Source organism: Gavia stellata, chromosome 4, assembly GCF_030936135.1.
Source record: "Gavia stellata isolate bGavSte3 chromosome 4, bGavSte3.hap2, whole genome shotgun sequence".
NCBI classification, from domain to species: Eukaryota; Metazoa; Chordata; class Aves; order Gaviiformes; family Gaviidae; genus Gavia; species Gavia stellata.
The window spans coordinates 40,708,802-40,726,097 of NC_082597.1; the positions used below are offsets into that span (position 1 = coordinate 40,708,802).

General features: G+C 41.1%; 1 protein-coding gene across 1 annotated transcript in view; it reads right to left on the reverse strand.

Moving 5' to 3' along the window:
• Positions 1-17,296, reverse strand: part of PTPRR (protein tyrosine phosphatase receptor type R) — a 139,383-nt gene that overhangs the window by 51,674 nt on the left and 70,413 nt on the right. Inside the window, exons 4-5 of the mRNA XM_059816422.1 lie at positions 13,574-13,684; positions 6,631-6,893 (exon numbers count right to left, since the gene is read on the reverse strand). Coding sequence (XP_059672405.1) covers positions 6,631-6,893; positions 13,574-13,684 — 374 coding nt within the window. The remainder of the gene's footprint in view (positions 1-6,630; positions 6,894-13,573; positions 13,685-17,296) is intronic.

Consider the following 17,296-nt stretch of genomic DNA (forward strand, 5'->3'; position numbering starts at 1 on the left):
TCGCTACGTTTCAAGTCTTGCAGCCTTGGCTTGTTTTAGCCTTTGCCAACAAGAGCGCTCCAAAACAATTCACTGGCACAGTTTGGGATCCAGCACAGGCACAAACCATTCTCAGTAGGCAGTCTGCATCCAGCCCCTGCTCTTTTGGAGGTAAAGGGAGCTTGGCAGATGGACACAAACTAACCTCTGCTAGCTGGCCTCAGTGCAGTAAGTGTTTCTGACTGTATTGATTTTATTAGTGCATCTTACAGACCAGGACAGAATAGAGCTGAGGGGTCTGCCAAATGAGAGAAATGCATTTTTAGATCCTTAAGAAAGTGGGTTTTTTTATTTATTGTATTCTCTCACTCTTCTTAAATGACGTGGACAAATAGTAGCATGTAGGACTTTCTCTGTACTTCAGGTTAAGGTTCTCATCTTTGCTACATCTCTTCAGATGGACACGCCAGCCAGCCAGTCTCAATCCAGTGGTTAGGAGCGCGGCTGGAGGAGGTTTATGTGCCATGTCCAAAGTGCTCTAATGAGTCAGTGGCAGAGACAAAAATTCCTGCCTCCCACCTCAGATTCAGTTTACTGGTCCCTGGTGCTTTGCAAATTCCTTCTGATAGGATATCACCATAAAATTGTTCTCCAGCTAGTACTTTTGTGTTGGCACATAGCTGTGCTTTGAACAATTACACTGACATTTTCCTGAAAACAATCCCTAGGATTTAAATTAAGAATGCAGAAAGCATATTCAGCTCCACACAATAGGGTAAATTTATCCTCCAAATCTATGCGAAGCTAGTATATTTTAGCCAGGAAATTCAAGGCCCCTTCCTGTAAATATATTAAGTTCCCATGCTTGTGTCATAAACCACAAAACCTGGCATGTTTACAGTAGTCCAACTGCAAGGTGCTACCCTCTGAGCATTACATGAAATGATTACTCACAATGGACGGTTTTGTATAAAGATAACAGAACAGCAACACCATAATTGTATTTGCAGCAACTGTGCTCTGTGATCTAAAAATCAGAACAGAACCAGAGAGAATTGCTGGAAATTTTTCTCATCTATTAGAGTGGAGATTTGGTTGAACAGTGATATCTTGAGATGCAGCTGCCATTACATTAATGAAGCAAAGAGCACATCAGGCTTTTTACCCTGGTTCCAACATTTCTTATGAGGCTTTATTTGGTATACAGTATTGTTAAGATAATGATTCATTTCAACGGATACTGCTTTTCTAACACTAGGAAAATAGGTATTACAGGTAGTGTTTGTCATCCACAGCATTTGTCATCCAGATGGCAATTGACAGGGCACAGAACCTGTATAGGTGGCTGGAACAATAGTTTAATTTGTGTGTCTGTGCAGAATAACTAATAAAAGAGAATAGTGACCAATATTAACACAGGATTTTTTTTCCATCTCCAAACTTGAAGCCCAAACTGTCCATGATTTTCTCGGTAAAGGTGTCAAATACAAGATGTTTCTGAGCAAGGATGCCAAAGGCAGACAGAGAACAATAATTGCTCTCATAATTTGTGTGACTATGTATGTGAGTACCTCTTGCTAATACATTCCTGATTCACACTTTATCTTTTGGCAGTGAGTTCCACAGACTACTATGGGTTATCTGAATATATTTTTTTAAATTATTTAAAAAATTATTGCTTTTCCTTTCCATCAGAATATCTCTTTTTCTCATCTTACAAGGAAGTGGACATTTAGCAGCTTTATAATGCACATTATTTTAACTTTTATTTCATTACACTTACAGTGAGCTATACTCACTGTATGTCCACTGAATATTTCTTAGAACTGGAGAAAAGAATTCTGCTGTCAATTTACAGGCATCTTTAGGATGGTAAGAGAACTCTCACTGGTTACAGTCTAATAACTGTGGCATAGGGTTTTTATAGTATTGCTCTGCTTTGTGGGGAAAAGTAACATCATGCACGGTTCTCACAATCAGAGTTCAAGCCAAGATTCAGTCCTATCTGTTATGTTCTTAGGGAGTTACACTTGACATTGAATTAGGTAATTTTCCCCCTGCTATTCTCTATTCTGATGCCTACTGATTGTTCCCTAGAGGTTGCAGACTTAGTTGCACAGTGTATATTGAATGATGTCAGTGAGCAGCCCTCTCCCCTCCAATTTTGCTCACGCTGGCATTGCCTGCCTTCCCTTTCACAGAGTGTCTTGTTTTCCTGTGTCCCAGCAGTGCTTCCATACTGTTGCAGAATTCTTTTATTTCACATTTTACAAATATTTTATTATTTCACTCACCTGCCAGGTTTTTTTTATAATTATTTGCCAAACTTTTTTTTGTATTATATTCTCTACTCTCTTGTATTTTTTTGCAGAGAAAAAAAATTAGCACGAAGCACATGCAAGATGTTATTTGGTGATTATTTAGACATAATAGCCACAGTTTTAGGTCTTTGTGACTAGGATGGAATACAAATGCTTGAGAAGACTTTCTGAAGCACTGTTTGTGTTTTTTAACACAGACAGTAGAAGACCTATTTTCCACATTTTCTTTTCTTCCATGTACTTTTGCATGCTAGATAGTAACTAATTTGAACAAAACAGAATATGGTACACTAGTTAGTTGAAATACAGTTGTCTTGGTCACAAATAATACTGGAACTAAAACTCACAGCAGCAGTGGCTGGCGGAAGAGTAAATCCAGTTGTAAAACAATTGAATACTGTGCTGGTGTGGCAACCTGCTTATATTTATATCCCCACCATGCTTGTGGTTTAAGATGTCTCTGCTTGTACTAAGAATTTTCAATGTTTGACATGTCAGAATGAAATTTAAAATATCACATCCCACATCACCAGATCTGATTTTGGCTGGGACCGTTCATATCAAGATAAATTTTGGGCCAACCAGCAGAATAAAAGGAAGGCTTACTCTGCTGAAGGAAAAAGTATATATTATTCATACAAACCTATAAAAGCCTAAGTAGAAGAATAAACACTGACGCAATATCCATGGATGTGGTTACGGAAGAGAAAAGGATCATTTACATCCCAAATTCAGGTGTTGGCGCTGTGATATTGTGACAGTTCATCACCGAGGACACCCACGGGAGAACGTCAGCTCTCCCGCTCCTTCGGTCAGTAACAGCACTGTGTGGGTTGCCGATGGAGAAGAAGGTCTTTGCTGCAAAGGAGCGGCAGTTGTGAAAACACTGGAAGAGAGCGGCTTTGAAGCATTTTGTACTGACTGATCCGGAGGATGCCAGGAGGCTCTGAAGACAGCCCTTCACGTGCCTGCCCCAGCATCTACCATTAACTGTAACAGAAAGGGGTCGGTGCCTCTTTGTTCCAACAGCCGTCTCACCCCCACACCTGTCGGTCCATCCTCCGCTCTTGGCCACCACCGCTCCATCCCTTCCCCAGCCGCAGGCTGCAGGCGGGCACGCATCCCTGCTCACACCCAGGAAAGCGACTCGCCTCCTGAGGCCGCTGGGCCAGTTGCCACCCTGACTACGGGACCACCCTCCCTCCTCCAAGAGCCGCAGTCACGGAGGGAGAACCGCGGGCCACCTCGGTGCCGGGCCCGGGGAGGCTGCGGCGCGGGGGGAGGCGGCAGTGCCGCCCGCCGCCTCTAGGTGTCACCCTCCCCGCGCCGCGCTCACCCGCAACCGCCTTCCGCGAGGCGCCGCGCGCCGCGGTGCGCCTGTGGCGTCGGAAAAGCCATGGCGGCCTCCTGCGCGTTTGACGGTGCAAATGTTGCGCAGTCTGCTGGGGAAGCTGTGTCTTGTCGAACTAGCGGAGTAAGAGCCTTTCCTGATGGGCAGGAAAAAACGCACGTGGACTTGGCTCGAGTAGTCCGAAGCACATTTTAAGAAGCTGGACAAACCCCCGGAAACATTTTGATCTATGGACATTGTCTATTAACAGTTTGTCTGTCTCTGCCCCAGCCAATGCTATTCCTATTAAAGATGGAAAGGTTCAGAGGGCCAGATGTTGATGTGGTGGTGCTTTGTGAAAACTCAGTTCCACCATATTTTTGCATTTAGGTACGCTCCTCAAAGCAGCACCTAGTGTGCGGAGCAGGGAGAGCTTGAGAGGCAGGCTTCATCCGGCTTTTCCGCCCCATCCTGCCGAGATACTGTCACAAGCGTCCCGTCTCCATGGCTAGGCACAGCGGTTGGCTCACTCCCCGGTTTGGCCCGTGGTCCATTGATTTCTCTTTGAAGAGATACAGTTTGGTCTGGATCATACTAGGCATTACATGACTATGGATCACACTTAAGGACTCCAACCAGGGAGTTTGGATAGTTAGAAAATACTGCTCAGGAACCACCGTCCAGCCATCTGGCCAAAGGAATCTCAATGCTCATTTTGTCAAGGAGCCCCCATATCCATACTAGCCTGCCAAGAGCTTCTTCACCTGGCAGAAACCAAAATCAGAGTAGCAAACATTATTGAATGGGTGCCCCCAAGCTGTGGCTATGAGCAGGAGGTGACCTCCAGGCTTGATCCCACTCCATACTGACAGAAAAAGGACTGCGAACAGACTGGTTTGTGCACAGTGTGCTGCTTGCAGTGTGCAGACCCATGCTGTAAGGTCCACCACTCCCATATGTAATGAAGATGGCCCAAGGTTGCCTAGTGCAAGGTTGTTATGGGCCAGAAAGGTGGAGAGGGGTTTTAAACTGTCCACGTACCTGGTCATTAGATGATGTCTGAAGCAAAACGTGTTGCTGCATTATTACGTTTTGCCTCCAATGCTTCTGTGTGTCAATATGTGTGTAAATTTGTTCACAGTACAGGATGTAGTAAATACATAAGAAATATATACAATAATAGCTGCTTATTTCAGAGGAAGAGAAGACAACCTATTCCCTAAACTTCTCTTCCTCACATCCCCAGACCTTCGTATCACTGAGCTTGAAATAAAGTTAAACCACTATTTCTTAGAAGTGGACTTGGGCTGATAAAGTGTAACTGTGTTAAACATGACAAAAAGAACTGCAGAATGGGGCGTTATCACAATTGCTTTCACTTTTTCACAATGGTCTGTTAGTGTTCTTTTACAGTAGAAACTGAAGTGCTCAGTTCCTTCAACTTCTTTTTCTTTAGTAATAAGCTGAAACGCCAGGTTTATTTGATCGAACATCAGGTTTAGTTTCCTCTTTGTATCTCAGCTCTCCATTTTGACAATCTGACTCAGAACTTTGTCCTTCCAAAGAATGAAGTTTGTTTCAGCAGTATTAAATGCTGAGTTCCTATCTGCGGTGGTGGAAATTAAGATCCTCGGACAATAGTTTTTATTCTCTTTGTTTGAGCAATGAAAAAATTTCTTCTCTGGTTCTTAAGTACAAACTCCCTCTACAAATTCCTTCACCCCAATCCCTCTCAAGCATTACGTATGCTATGTTAGGTACTAGGTATTATAAACTGGCTATGTGATCCCCCATGCTTGTGTGCTTTACTTTTAGGGTCTTGTGGAATGAGAGCAACTGTCAAAACATATTTTTACTTGCTTCCTCCATTCCTTATTTTTTTCGCTGCAGTGATATCACTATGTATTTTATGACAGCTCTGCCTTTCAGCATCTTTTACTCATGGAAGAATCAATCCCCCTCCCTTAGCTCTCTCTGTGGCTCATAAAGTCATTGATAAAATCTCTGCCATTGAAATCCCATGGTTCAAGATGAATCAGGGTTACTGGTCAATTCTGAAAGTCCTCACAGACAAGGCTCTGCTTGGTCGTCTTGTCATTCTGATTTCCCCATCATATCTGCGTGGCGTCTGTTCTTTCATTTATCATCTGTGCTGGGGTGGAAGAGTTCAGTTGCACGGCCGCATGCTACATTAGTTATTCAGAGCACTGATGCTTTATGAAAGCAGCCTGCAGCCATCAGGCAAGAAATTATATAGGTTTCTAACAGAGAAGAGACAGATGTCAGTGTGCATTCTCCTGTGGGAAGAATAACTAGCTTTATAAAAAGAGCACCGGCCCAGTTTTTGAAAGGTAGAATGAGTGGCAAGGTTTGGTGCCCAAGTATTTCTGAGGAGCTGCACACAAGGGTCAGTTTCATTAGTAATCAGTTGTTTCTCTTTTTTGTAAAGCCTGTAGACCTTGGACTATATCCTGACCATCATGGACAGCTGGATTTAAGAAGAAAAATTATCTAAAGGTGATAATGGAAACACTGTGTGAGATTGGTAAATGCACTCAGTTGGTGTAAATATTTCCTGTTTCTAAGTTTCCCATGTGCTAGGGACTCCCTGACAATGCGAACGTCCTTTGCTGACAAAACATAACTAGCCCTTGTGCCCTCTGCCAGGATCTCCAGGATCAAAACAGGCAAAAATCAATGGAAAATGAAAAATTGTTTCTTTGGAGTAATTGCTGGAAAGGGGAAGAAACAAATTACCAAAAAGAATTCCAGTATTGCAGTTAATCTCAGCCCAAACTTCTGGACCTTTGCTCATATGAAAAGAAAAGGAAAGGAGAGAATACCCATGAGATAGATAGATATTAATACACCAAAATCCCACTTCTCAGACGCCCATATGGCAAAGTCTCCCATTCACTGACAGAAGAGACACATATGAAATCATGCAGCATGAGTATAACAAAGCAGACTAAATCCTGAACATGCCGGGCACCATCCTACCTTTCCTGGAGCCCCACAGGTTTCATTCTGAAAGGAGATGGACTGGCACACAGGGGAGGTTTGAGCTCAGGAACACATTGGCCTTGAGGGTCCACTACAACATTGACAACCTTTGGAGCCTGTTCAGGCTGGACCATGCTGTTGGTGGTCTTATACTCGGACTGAGATGTCTGCAGGGGAAGAGGTGAGAGGTGGATCTCCTGCTTCTTTTCCTTCTCTTGCCTCAGTGACAACTGGATCTTCTCCTTTAATCTGTACAGAACCTACAGAAATAAAGAGGAAATCCCAGTCTCAATTCCCTGGTAAACAAGGCAAGGAAAGTATCACAAATGCTGGATAAGGTTGCTATACATGGCTTTCATTCCTAGAAGCTAAGCCACAAGTTGTGTTACACGGCATTTCCCACAATAGCAGAAATACTTCCATTACATAAACCACAGTGTGTACACGTGAGCACTAGGGATTTTAACAGTTCGCATTGTGAGCCAGTAATTATTTGTAATACCAGCAGTTGTATTATTAAAGAGGCAAAAAACATAGAATGGAAAATAGTTACAAAAGACACTGTGAAGAAGGAAATACTGATAAATAGAGTAATTGTAGAAAAATTTGTAAGAATTTTAACACAAGACAGACAATGGCACAAAATAAAATAGATGCTCCTGATATATCCAGGTACGTCTCTAATTATAGCAGCCTCAATTTGCTCTGGAGCAGATGTTCTTAAAAGCTCTTACTCATTTTGCATGGAGCTGATGGTTGAACAGAATAACTTTACCAGGCCACTGTTGTAATAGTAGGCTGCTACTACTCTGAAATAGTCCTCAGGATAAGGATATCCCTCAATATCCTCAGAGAAACATAACCTGTTCCAGAATAAAGCTGAAGCAATGTGTGGCCTATGAGGCTATTTAAACATCTATTAGGAAAACTGTGTTTTACAATTACCAAGACACTGATGTCTGACTATACTGTAATACCAGGATTCTCTGTCCACCTATTGCTTATGAACTTGGATGTCAGACATCTGCAGCAAAAGATTTTCAGAAGTTGTACTGATCCTCTTTCACTGAACTCCACAGTGACATTGCTGTACACCAGCCTGGTGAGGGCTGGCAGGTAGCGTGTGCTCAGTAATGTCACTCCAGAGGAACCTGTATTATGCCTATTTAATGCATATTATCTCTCTTGAGGGGAATGCAAAAAAATATTTCCCAGCTGTAGTTGTGCCATTTTCAAAATGTGCCTTAAAACCTATGAAACTTATGAGAATTACTATCGTAAGTATTGTGTGTGGAGGTGGGTGAAAGGCACTTACACAGCTATTTGAACGTGTCTGCAGATACTCTTATACCTTCTACTCTGCTCATCTGTTGCTGTAAAGCATTTGACTTGAATCCTGGTTTGCAAAAAGACAAAGCCTGGACCAAAGCATTTTATCACTGCAAGTCAGAGACTCTTTGACAGCTGTTGCCACGCTAGCACCGCATAAAGATCTATCACTCCGTAGCTTTCCAGTGAAGGCTGAATATATCTGATGGGTTTGTTTTTTCAAGGATTAGCGTTAGAGGTTTAGCTGGGAATTGACCTAACGTCATTAGCAATACACCCATTAAACAAGACTTAGCTGCGTAAACCGTCTGTTCATTCAGAAGAGTTTAGAATTAGGTTGCATGGATAAGATAAGCTGCTCTTTACCATTATTTTGCAGAAAAAACCTGCCCTACTGTGAAGCAAGGACAGAGGCATCAGTAAAGATAAAACAGGGGCTTGAAATAATATTTTAACTTTCTTTTCCTCCAGTGATTGCTTTGGTCTCATTTGTTTCTGGTAACCCACAGATATACAGCTCAGACACTCACGGTCATGATATTAACTACACCTTCTTGTCACTGATATATTTTGACATAGTTTTGTCCCTTGGAGACCCAGGGAATTATGGTTTTGGGCTGAAAAAATCTGGACAAGTATTATTTCACAACCTTTTCAATACTCTATTATTAAAGCCTAGGAAAAAAGATAGCCTGCCAGCAGCAGAAGTTGGAAAAAAGCTAAAGAACCACATTTGATCTAAGAGCTAAAGCACTTTCCTCAGAAAGTGTGGTCAGGGCCATCATTTTTTTAACAAATTCCAGGTGAAAGTCAAACAAACAGAAATGGCCAAAAAGACAGTGATCAACCCAATCACCAAGCTCTGCAAAGGGAACAACTTAGTTGTATTCATATTTCAAATCAGTTTAAACACACCTGTCAGTATGGATGGAAACAGATATGAAGCCCCTAAATTAGGAGATACCCCAGAAGAGTCATTGTGAGGATAATCAAGAGGCATGGAGCAACTGAACAACATGAAGTACTATTTTCCAGGATACACAAGGTGGGTCACCTGTAATTTTTTCATATATTAAGCCTAGGGTTCAAAGCCACAGTCCAAAAGGAGAATAAGTCTTCTTTCTGCCTCCTCTTTGACTCAGCTTATATGGAAGAATGACAGGGTGCTGACAGCATGACATTCACTCTTTATATCTCTGCTCAGATTTCTGCAAAGGAAAACTGACATGTTACGCCCTAGCTTGGCCAGTCCTACCTACCCATTCAAAATACCAGTGGAAACTGCTTGTATTCATCTTCGGAGATTGACGGGAAATCCCAATGAGATAACTATGTCTCTAGAATGAAGATCTTGGCAACAGTTATGTGAAGCAGTAATATGAAAACTCATCTACCTAAAGATATTTAGGGCACCCAGGACTATATAGAAAAATCCCACAGAAACCATGGAAGTTAACACAGTTCACTCTAATTTAAAGTGTTGTCTCTAATAAGTGCTTATCAACATGTGTGTGAGGCTGTGTGCGTATCTCTGCATGAGCAGAGCTATTGTGCATGTGTATACATGAGAAGAAAATTGTCTATCAAGATTTCCCTCAAACCCTAGGGAAGCGATAAAAGAGCAAAAATGTGACAGGTGTTAGTTGTGTTGTTTGATGCATTACTGGGAGCCATTTGGATACCATGATTTGAACGCACTATAAAAAGTTCTACAGAAGCAGAATAAAAGAATTCAGACAATCTAGGACTAGTTCATAGACAAACCCCCTAATTTCAAGTTGGCTTAAACACTCTTGCAGTGTGATAAAAATACATACTTTTATTTTTGATTTAAATCTTTAAACTGGCAAAAGCTGAAGTTGATAGGCTGGTATTAGTTAGTTTGATATATTCTATAATCAAAGTGCTTTCAGAAGTCCTGCACCACTTTATGAATCCTGAAACTTGTAAGTTTAAGAAGAAGAGATAAGTCATGTGAAAATTTGATGCTGGAATGCATTTTTTGTTATTCAGTAGTCTTCTTGTTAAAGTAATTCCAAAATACAATCATGAAGCTGAAAAAAATATTTATCATTTAAGTAACTATCCCCCCAAAACATCAAGTAACTGTTCATAACTCATAAAACACCAGAGACAGTAGTAAAAATTTAGATACTCACAATTTGTTGACAAGGCCAACTTCATTGATTTGTAGATTCATAGAATAGTTTGGGTCAGAAAGGACCTTTAAAGATCACTAAGTCCAACCCCGCTGCCATAAACAGGGACATCTCTCACATGTCAGGTTGGTCAAAGTTCATAACTTCTACATTTTAAATGCAAAAAAATCCTACTTTTTGATTTTTTTTTTAGTGGGAAAAAGAAAATCATGTAGAAAACCATCTTATCACAACTAGCTACAAATATTTCATAATCTGAAGGTGTTACTTCCAGACTACTCAACAGATACTTATACGTACATATTTAAAAAAAAAAAAAAGGATATGCAAACATACTGGTTTATTAAACCAGGCAAAATTAGTAAGAAATATGATAGCAAATAGTTTAACCCACTGTCAAATATTGTGTTATTTAGTAAATTTGGTGATGGCTCAGTTATTTCTCTATCTATGTAAAATAAAAAATACAGAGACCTGCTTTACACATAGGAGTGCTAAAAATATTTATTCTTACTTAGCACTTTGCTTGGCAAACTTTAGATATTATATACAATGTTCCCAGTGGAAGTGAGCCCATAGTCAGCCCATGATGAGAATAGCAATGAGCTGTGTGTTGGTTTCCACATATGATGAATCGCTCCTGGGATGCAAGAGGTTCCCATACCACGACAATAAGGACTAGCTGAGTAAATATGTAAAACCACCTCAGAGGTACAATTTACAAGTCCGAATGTAGCTCATGTGTTGCTGTATTACACTGTTTAGCAATACTCTGCACTGTAGATTTTTATGTATATAGGCCAGATATTTGTTAAATTCTAGCCAAGCATTAAGAAGCCTGAAAGCTGTTAATGCACAGTGCGCTCTCAGCACAGGGAAGTATCATGATTCGTAAAACCCAGTTAAGAGACAAGGCTGCATGTTTTACAATTTCTGTAGAAATTACGCAGAACAAAGCAATAACACTGACAATTCAGCTGCCTTACACTGAGCACTGTTGAGCGTCATAATCATCACTTGCATGCAGTACTTCCTACTCCACACTTTAAAGGACGCTTCCAAGTCATCTACAGGTGCAGGCTAAGCTAAACTACAAATAACCACCTGTGGACCTACCCTGTAACTTTAAAAAAGAGGCCACATTTTGGTGGTCTCATATGGTTGCTAGAGCCAAAGCTAGTTAGGATGAGCCCTAATGCCTTATGCTAAAGCTGAATGGTCTGATAGACTGCAATGGCTGAATATGAAATACTGAATTCCTACTTTTCATAAATCTGCGACTCTGACACACATAAAGTGGGATGAAAAACAACGTGAACTGTTTGTTAGCCGTATAGATTGCACATACTCCATGTATCAGCAGGTCCTGGCAAAATCTGAGACATTTACACAGGCTAAACAGTAGCACACGTAAAGATACAGGTTGGACCTGGGAGGGGACAGAAAGGGGAATGCCTGCAGAAAAGGCCACAGCATCGTAGTAAGTCCATCTGGAAGGCAATTCAAGGAGTCTACTAGTATTTACCTCTGCCCTAACTCCTGATCAGCTACACCCAAACTATTCCTGACAGATGCTTGCCTAATACCTTAATGGGTGAAAACTCCCAAGCTTCCTCAAGCAATGCACTCCCAGATCTAGTGACCCATGCAATAACAAAGTTCTTTCTAATGAGTCAGCCAAATCACCCTTTCAAAAAATTTTCTTCTTTTCCAGTCCCCAGTGGAGAAAGTATTATCTTCTTCCTTACCAGAGCCTTTGAAATTTTTCCATGTTTGAGAACTATCATGTTTCTCCTTGCTCTTCTTTTGTCTGTCAGAAATAAACCAAATTATTTCATGTCTTCTGTATCTCTGATCACTCTTGTATCCCCTCCCTACTATAACTGCCTGACATTTTTCACAAGTGTGGTACCCGAAAGAGACCACAGAGAATGAGTAAGACACAATATGACAACCAAATTATTACCAGAGCTAAGTTGAATGCAGATCTTAGGGGTCATATCCATTTGTACAACCCAGGGCAAGAAGTGTATTTTTTGCAACAATGTGATGTTACTCATTTACTTCAGCATGTGCTCTGCGGTACTGCTGAAACCTTTCCTATGGAACTGTTGCTTTGCCACGTATTTCCTACATTGTATTGATGCACATGAGAGTTTTTGTCCCTGCTGAGCAGTGTTCTTGTTACTTCCCATCTTTTCTCTGGCACCTTAAGAATATTTTAAGATCTGATACTGTCCTCCACAATGTTTACAATTCCCAGTGCCATCTACACATTCCAAATAACTAAAATATTGTGCAGTACCACGACAAGGCCAGACGGCATTTTCTACACCCTTCCAGTTAAACAGTCAGTAATGACCAAAATACCTGCTTTTCCAAGGTAAAACATTTGAGCAAAAGTTAGTACTTCTAGAGTTACCCTCTTATTTTTGAATGAGATGGCATGGAGAAATGGAGATGACTAGGAAGTAAAAGTTATATAAAGCAACAATTTTTGTGAGAAAAATAAGTGCTTTTCAAATCTTAGGGAGATTTTAAAAGCTTAAATAAGATTTTGTTATAAATTTAATAATTTATTAAAATCTTCAGTTTAAACATTCTTTCCATCTTAAGGTTGTAAGTGGGAAATCCATGTAGGTTAAAGAAAATTAAATGTGTTTGAAAGCAAAATATCTTAAAAGACTCCAAGATACTATGTGTTTATAAATGCTGAGATTTGTCATAGAATTCAGTAGCCTTTATATTGATGTACCACAGAAGAAATATACAATTCAGAGAGGGAAAACATGTGAGATACAACACTGGAACAAATGCAAATATTACTCTGTGAAAGTCAGTGGTGGTGTAGTGTTGTTCATCTTCTGTGTGACCCTTGCACATCTCATATTCAGCATATTAGAAGTATGTCTAATGTCCAGAAACCTGGCCACTGAACTCGTACAATGTGAATGGCAAAGTTGTTCAAAACTATGATCACCCTCTCATGTATTTACTAGTCATTTCAGTTTAAAATTTCTATATTTGACACATGAATACTGACACACACTCTAACAACTATGCATTCACAATATTGTATCAATGTGGTGTTGTTTTTACTATCCAATAAAACTGAAATACAGGCAGCTAACGCGACTTCAGGGATCCTGGGACCTTAATAAGAAGGTTGAGAAGTCATCATTCATGTCACTACGCAGATTTAAGACCCCATTGTTTATTTCTTCAGCTTCCTTCTAGTTACATTGTTCAATTGGACTCAAAATATATCAAGAAATGTGGTTCTTCAAACCTTGACTTCACGGCATTATGAGAGTGACCAACTCTTACCTTGTAGCAGAGGTTTCAACAGCTTTGAGAAAACAGCTCTCGTATAAAGAATGTGTGACTCTATCCTTCAGACTGAGAAAAGCATGAAGTAAAGAACAGCAAAAGAAGGTAAAAAGGAAACTTACCATTAAACAAGTTACTAGAATCACAAAGATGCTGAGGAATATGACAACGGCATAAAATCCTTCTTTGCTCCAGATTTTGTCTGCTTCATGCTGGCCTTGCAAAACATTTTTCTTTTTAAGCAATAAAACAGAAAGAGGAAGAGAAAGTTACACAGCAGCGTGCGCAGATTAAATAGCTCTCGTCAGGCATTAATCACCCTCCTCAGCTTTGTCACAGTTCACATTCCACAGTATATGGCACTCACTTTGAACGCTGCTATTTGCATACCCACCTCTGCTACGCACCCCGCCTGCACTCTGTGTGTCTGCGTGCGTGCGGGCAACCCAGGGATCCTAACACTATGCGAGATGATCTAAGACCTTCTCCGTGGCCACTGAGATAATCATCCACCAGGAGCCATGGGCTGGTTGAAAGTAAGCAAACAAGACCCGCAGTCTTTCTTGGAAACTACCTGGCTCATCAGATAAAAGGGCAGCGCTCCCGCGTGGGCTGCGGGAACCTCTCGCCCTGCCTCTTGCTCCACGCTGCTTATCTCCAGCCCCAGCACCCACGCACCAGCCTCGGGACTGTTTACACTAGACACAGGAGCGAAGAGCAGGTGACTTGTCAGTTTGCCTTCATGAGCCAGGAAGTCCTGACAGCGTCACCTTTAGATTACACACACACACACATGTGCACACGTAAAAAATTCTGATTACACTGGAAGTAATCTCATTATCTGTCTATCTATAATTCTGATTATGCATAAAGTAACCTCATTATCTTTGGGTTCCTGCTGATAGTACATTTCTAAAACAGCTGTGCACACTAAAATTTCCAGAACTCCTGGGGAACTCCTGGGGATTATGAAATAATAATAATTGTAAAAGCATTTATTTTTGGCTTTATTGCAGTGTGGGGACTTGGCTGGGCTCTTAAATTACCAGAATTTCACTATGATTCCAAATACAGATTTGGTAGTACACGTACCCTCAGTCTAACTGCAATGTATTATTTAGAATAAAGTATGTCGTCTTGTGTTTCCGTGACCGCAGTTCAGTAGACATTGCTCTCCGAATTTTCAGCTACTTGCTTTTCTTTTCATGTGTATTTTCAGCATGGTTCTCAGACTGAGTAAATATGACTTTCTTAAATTCTGGTGTCCACTGTAAATGTTCAAGGTCTTGGTGTTTCTCTTTCGCTGAAATTCCCTAACGGCTTTAATTAAACTTCTCGTTTAACTAGTGAGTTGTCTTCCCATCTCAAGGTGGCCTTTTTTCCTCTCTGGGGATATTGTGTAAGAGGACTGGGAGTTTTCCACGGAGGAAAGAGTTCCTGTGTTTAAAGATAAGTGGCTGCTCACTGGAATTGCGTAACTGCAGGGACCTTCTAGCACTTTACATGGGTACTTCATGCTCCAAAGTCTGCTTAGCCACCGATTAGCCTGCTCTTTTGAACAGTTAATATATCAAGCAAACTCCTTGTGCCCATCAGCCTCCCAAACACAGAAAGTCCTGACGAAGTTGAATTCATGTGGGAAGGCTTGCTGAGGAGGAGGAGATGATGGCCTGGGGAAGAGAGGACAAGCTGACAAAAACCTGCTGCATGCTGGATCCCACTACAGTTTTCATCGTCCTCTTTTCAGCACAGGTTTGTGCCCTGCTTGCTTTGAAAAGGGCCAGGACAATGCAGATTAAAGTCAATACAGATGCAAGACAATTTGCAGATCATGCTGCCACAAAATGCAAACATTTAGAGAAGTATTTGGTAGCATGGTTAATTTACAGAGACTTGTTTGTTAAAAAAATGCATGTGTATAACCAGGAGTTGACTGCTTTAGAACTGAAAGCACAACAGAGAAGAGTTTTCTTTGGAAGTCATAGCCCTAGGGACGAGAATGGAGATCCTTTACCCCCTTCTGCTAAACTACAGAAACAAATCTTGTAAAATTAGTGTATTTGTATGTGTGTGTGTGTGTAATCACGCAGTGTTTCATGATCTGGGCTTAAAAGTATTGCAAGTATTGACAGTTTAACAAGGTTTTTAAGTGTCAGTCTTGTGCTAAGTGAGCAACTTAAAAACCAGGGGGTTCAAAGATAAGCTGGAAATCTTGCCAAATATTTCTGCAAAAATTGTTCCTAGACATACTCAAACAGCGTTGCCACTCTGACGGGGTGCAGCTCTCCATGCAATCTGCTACCTCAGCACAGCAAGGTTATTCTGCTGTGCTCACGGCACAGGACTTGGGTGCCAGTACTGGCTCAGAGCCCAAAACTGCAGCTGCTCCGCACTCAGGACTGCTCCTGTTGAGCTCCATGGGAATCCCACAGCAACAGCAGCAGCTGCGGCTCTGGCCCATTAACTGGATACTAAGTGTTTGACCCTGGGTAGGTTACCTGATGGCTTTCCGGTGTTTCAGATCTCTCAGGAGGAAATCTAGATAAAAAGCAGGAGTTGAAGGAGAATTGGCCATGCTGACATTTTGTAAGTGAGTAAATGGGGATTTTTGTACCTTTTCACTGAAAGGACAAATACACTAAAAAGTAAATGAAGAGCTAATAGGACTTTTTGACTCAACGGGTGAGAGACTTTAATTAACTCTAATTCATTAGTGTCACAAAACTTCTAAAATATTTTATAATAGGCTTCATATACATAACTGAGTCTGAGAGAATTAATCTCTCTGTCTGTCTAATGGTATGTGTGTTCAGTACACATTTTTCTCTGATTTATCTTTCTAAAAATAAAGTTCAAAGAATATTAACGAATGCTGTAAAAAGGGTAAAATAATGTATGCCACAACTTTAACATGTCTCACACACCATTTTGAAACACTGAAGTAGTAGCTTCACCTAACCAAGCAAATCTCTCCCCCAGATCTAACTGAGCAGTATGCAGGACAGCAGAATCATTGCTTAAGCTGCTCCCTAATGACAGAAGAGGCTGTGACCTACAGTAACTGAGTCATTTCACGCCCACAATAAGGAATTGCTTTCTGAAACGTCAGTGCTGTTCATTCAGAACTTTGTTCCTCGATCTGAGAGAACTGATAAGAGGGATGGCAACTGCCATGCTCACTACAAATTGTTGATGCCCAGGAAACATAAGTTTACAGGACGGCCAAATGCTGTGGAAAAAGCAAACAAGAGAGAACTCCTGTCCATGAGCACAGGCAATGAGGCTCCCACACAGAGATGTGCTGTGTTTCAATCGACTGATGTTGTTCCACATGTCTCTCACTCAGTTGGGAGCCTTTTCCTGCCTGAGAATCCACTAAGAGTTTCGGATAGTTTTTGAGGAGTGGGAACGTACGACTGCCATCAGAGAGCAGGAAGATAAATTCAAGCTGAGCTGCAAAAAGCCACAGTTGATAAAGGTGGGGGAATACCAGAGCAGGTAGGCTGGCAGGGGAGTTCCAGTACCTCAGCCACCATCAGGTCCTAGAGCAAACCTGGCTACAGGGAGGAAGGTTCATCATCACGTACATCATCAAGAGCATCGTCCCCCAGTGTTTGACTCCGTTCCCTAAGGAGTCTCCACAGTCAGGTGAGTCATTCAGGCAGAATTAGCCAGGTTAATTTAAACAGTTTAAATTAAACATAATTCAAGGTAGAGAAGAATCAATGTATTCTAAACAATCCCATGCTATCACTAACCTTACTGAGGAGTGCCTGCACAGGTATCTGCTTTGCTCTGAACTGGAACAAATGTGTTTAGAAAAATGATATTTTATAAACTTCTTT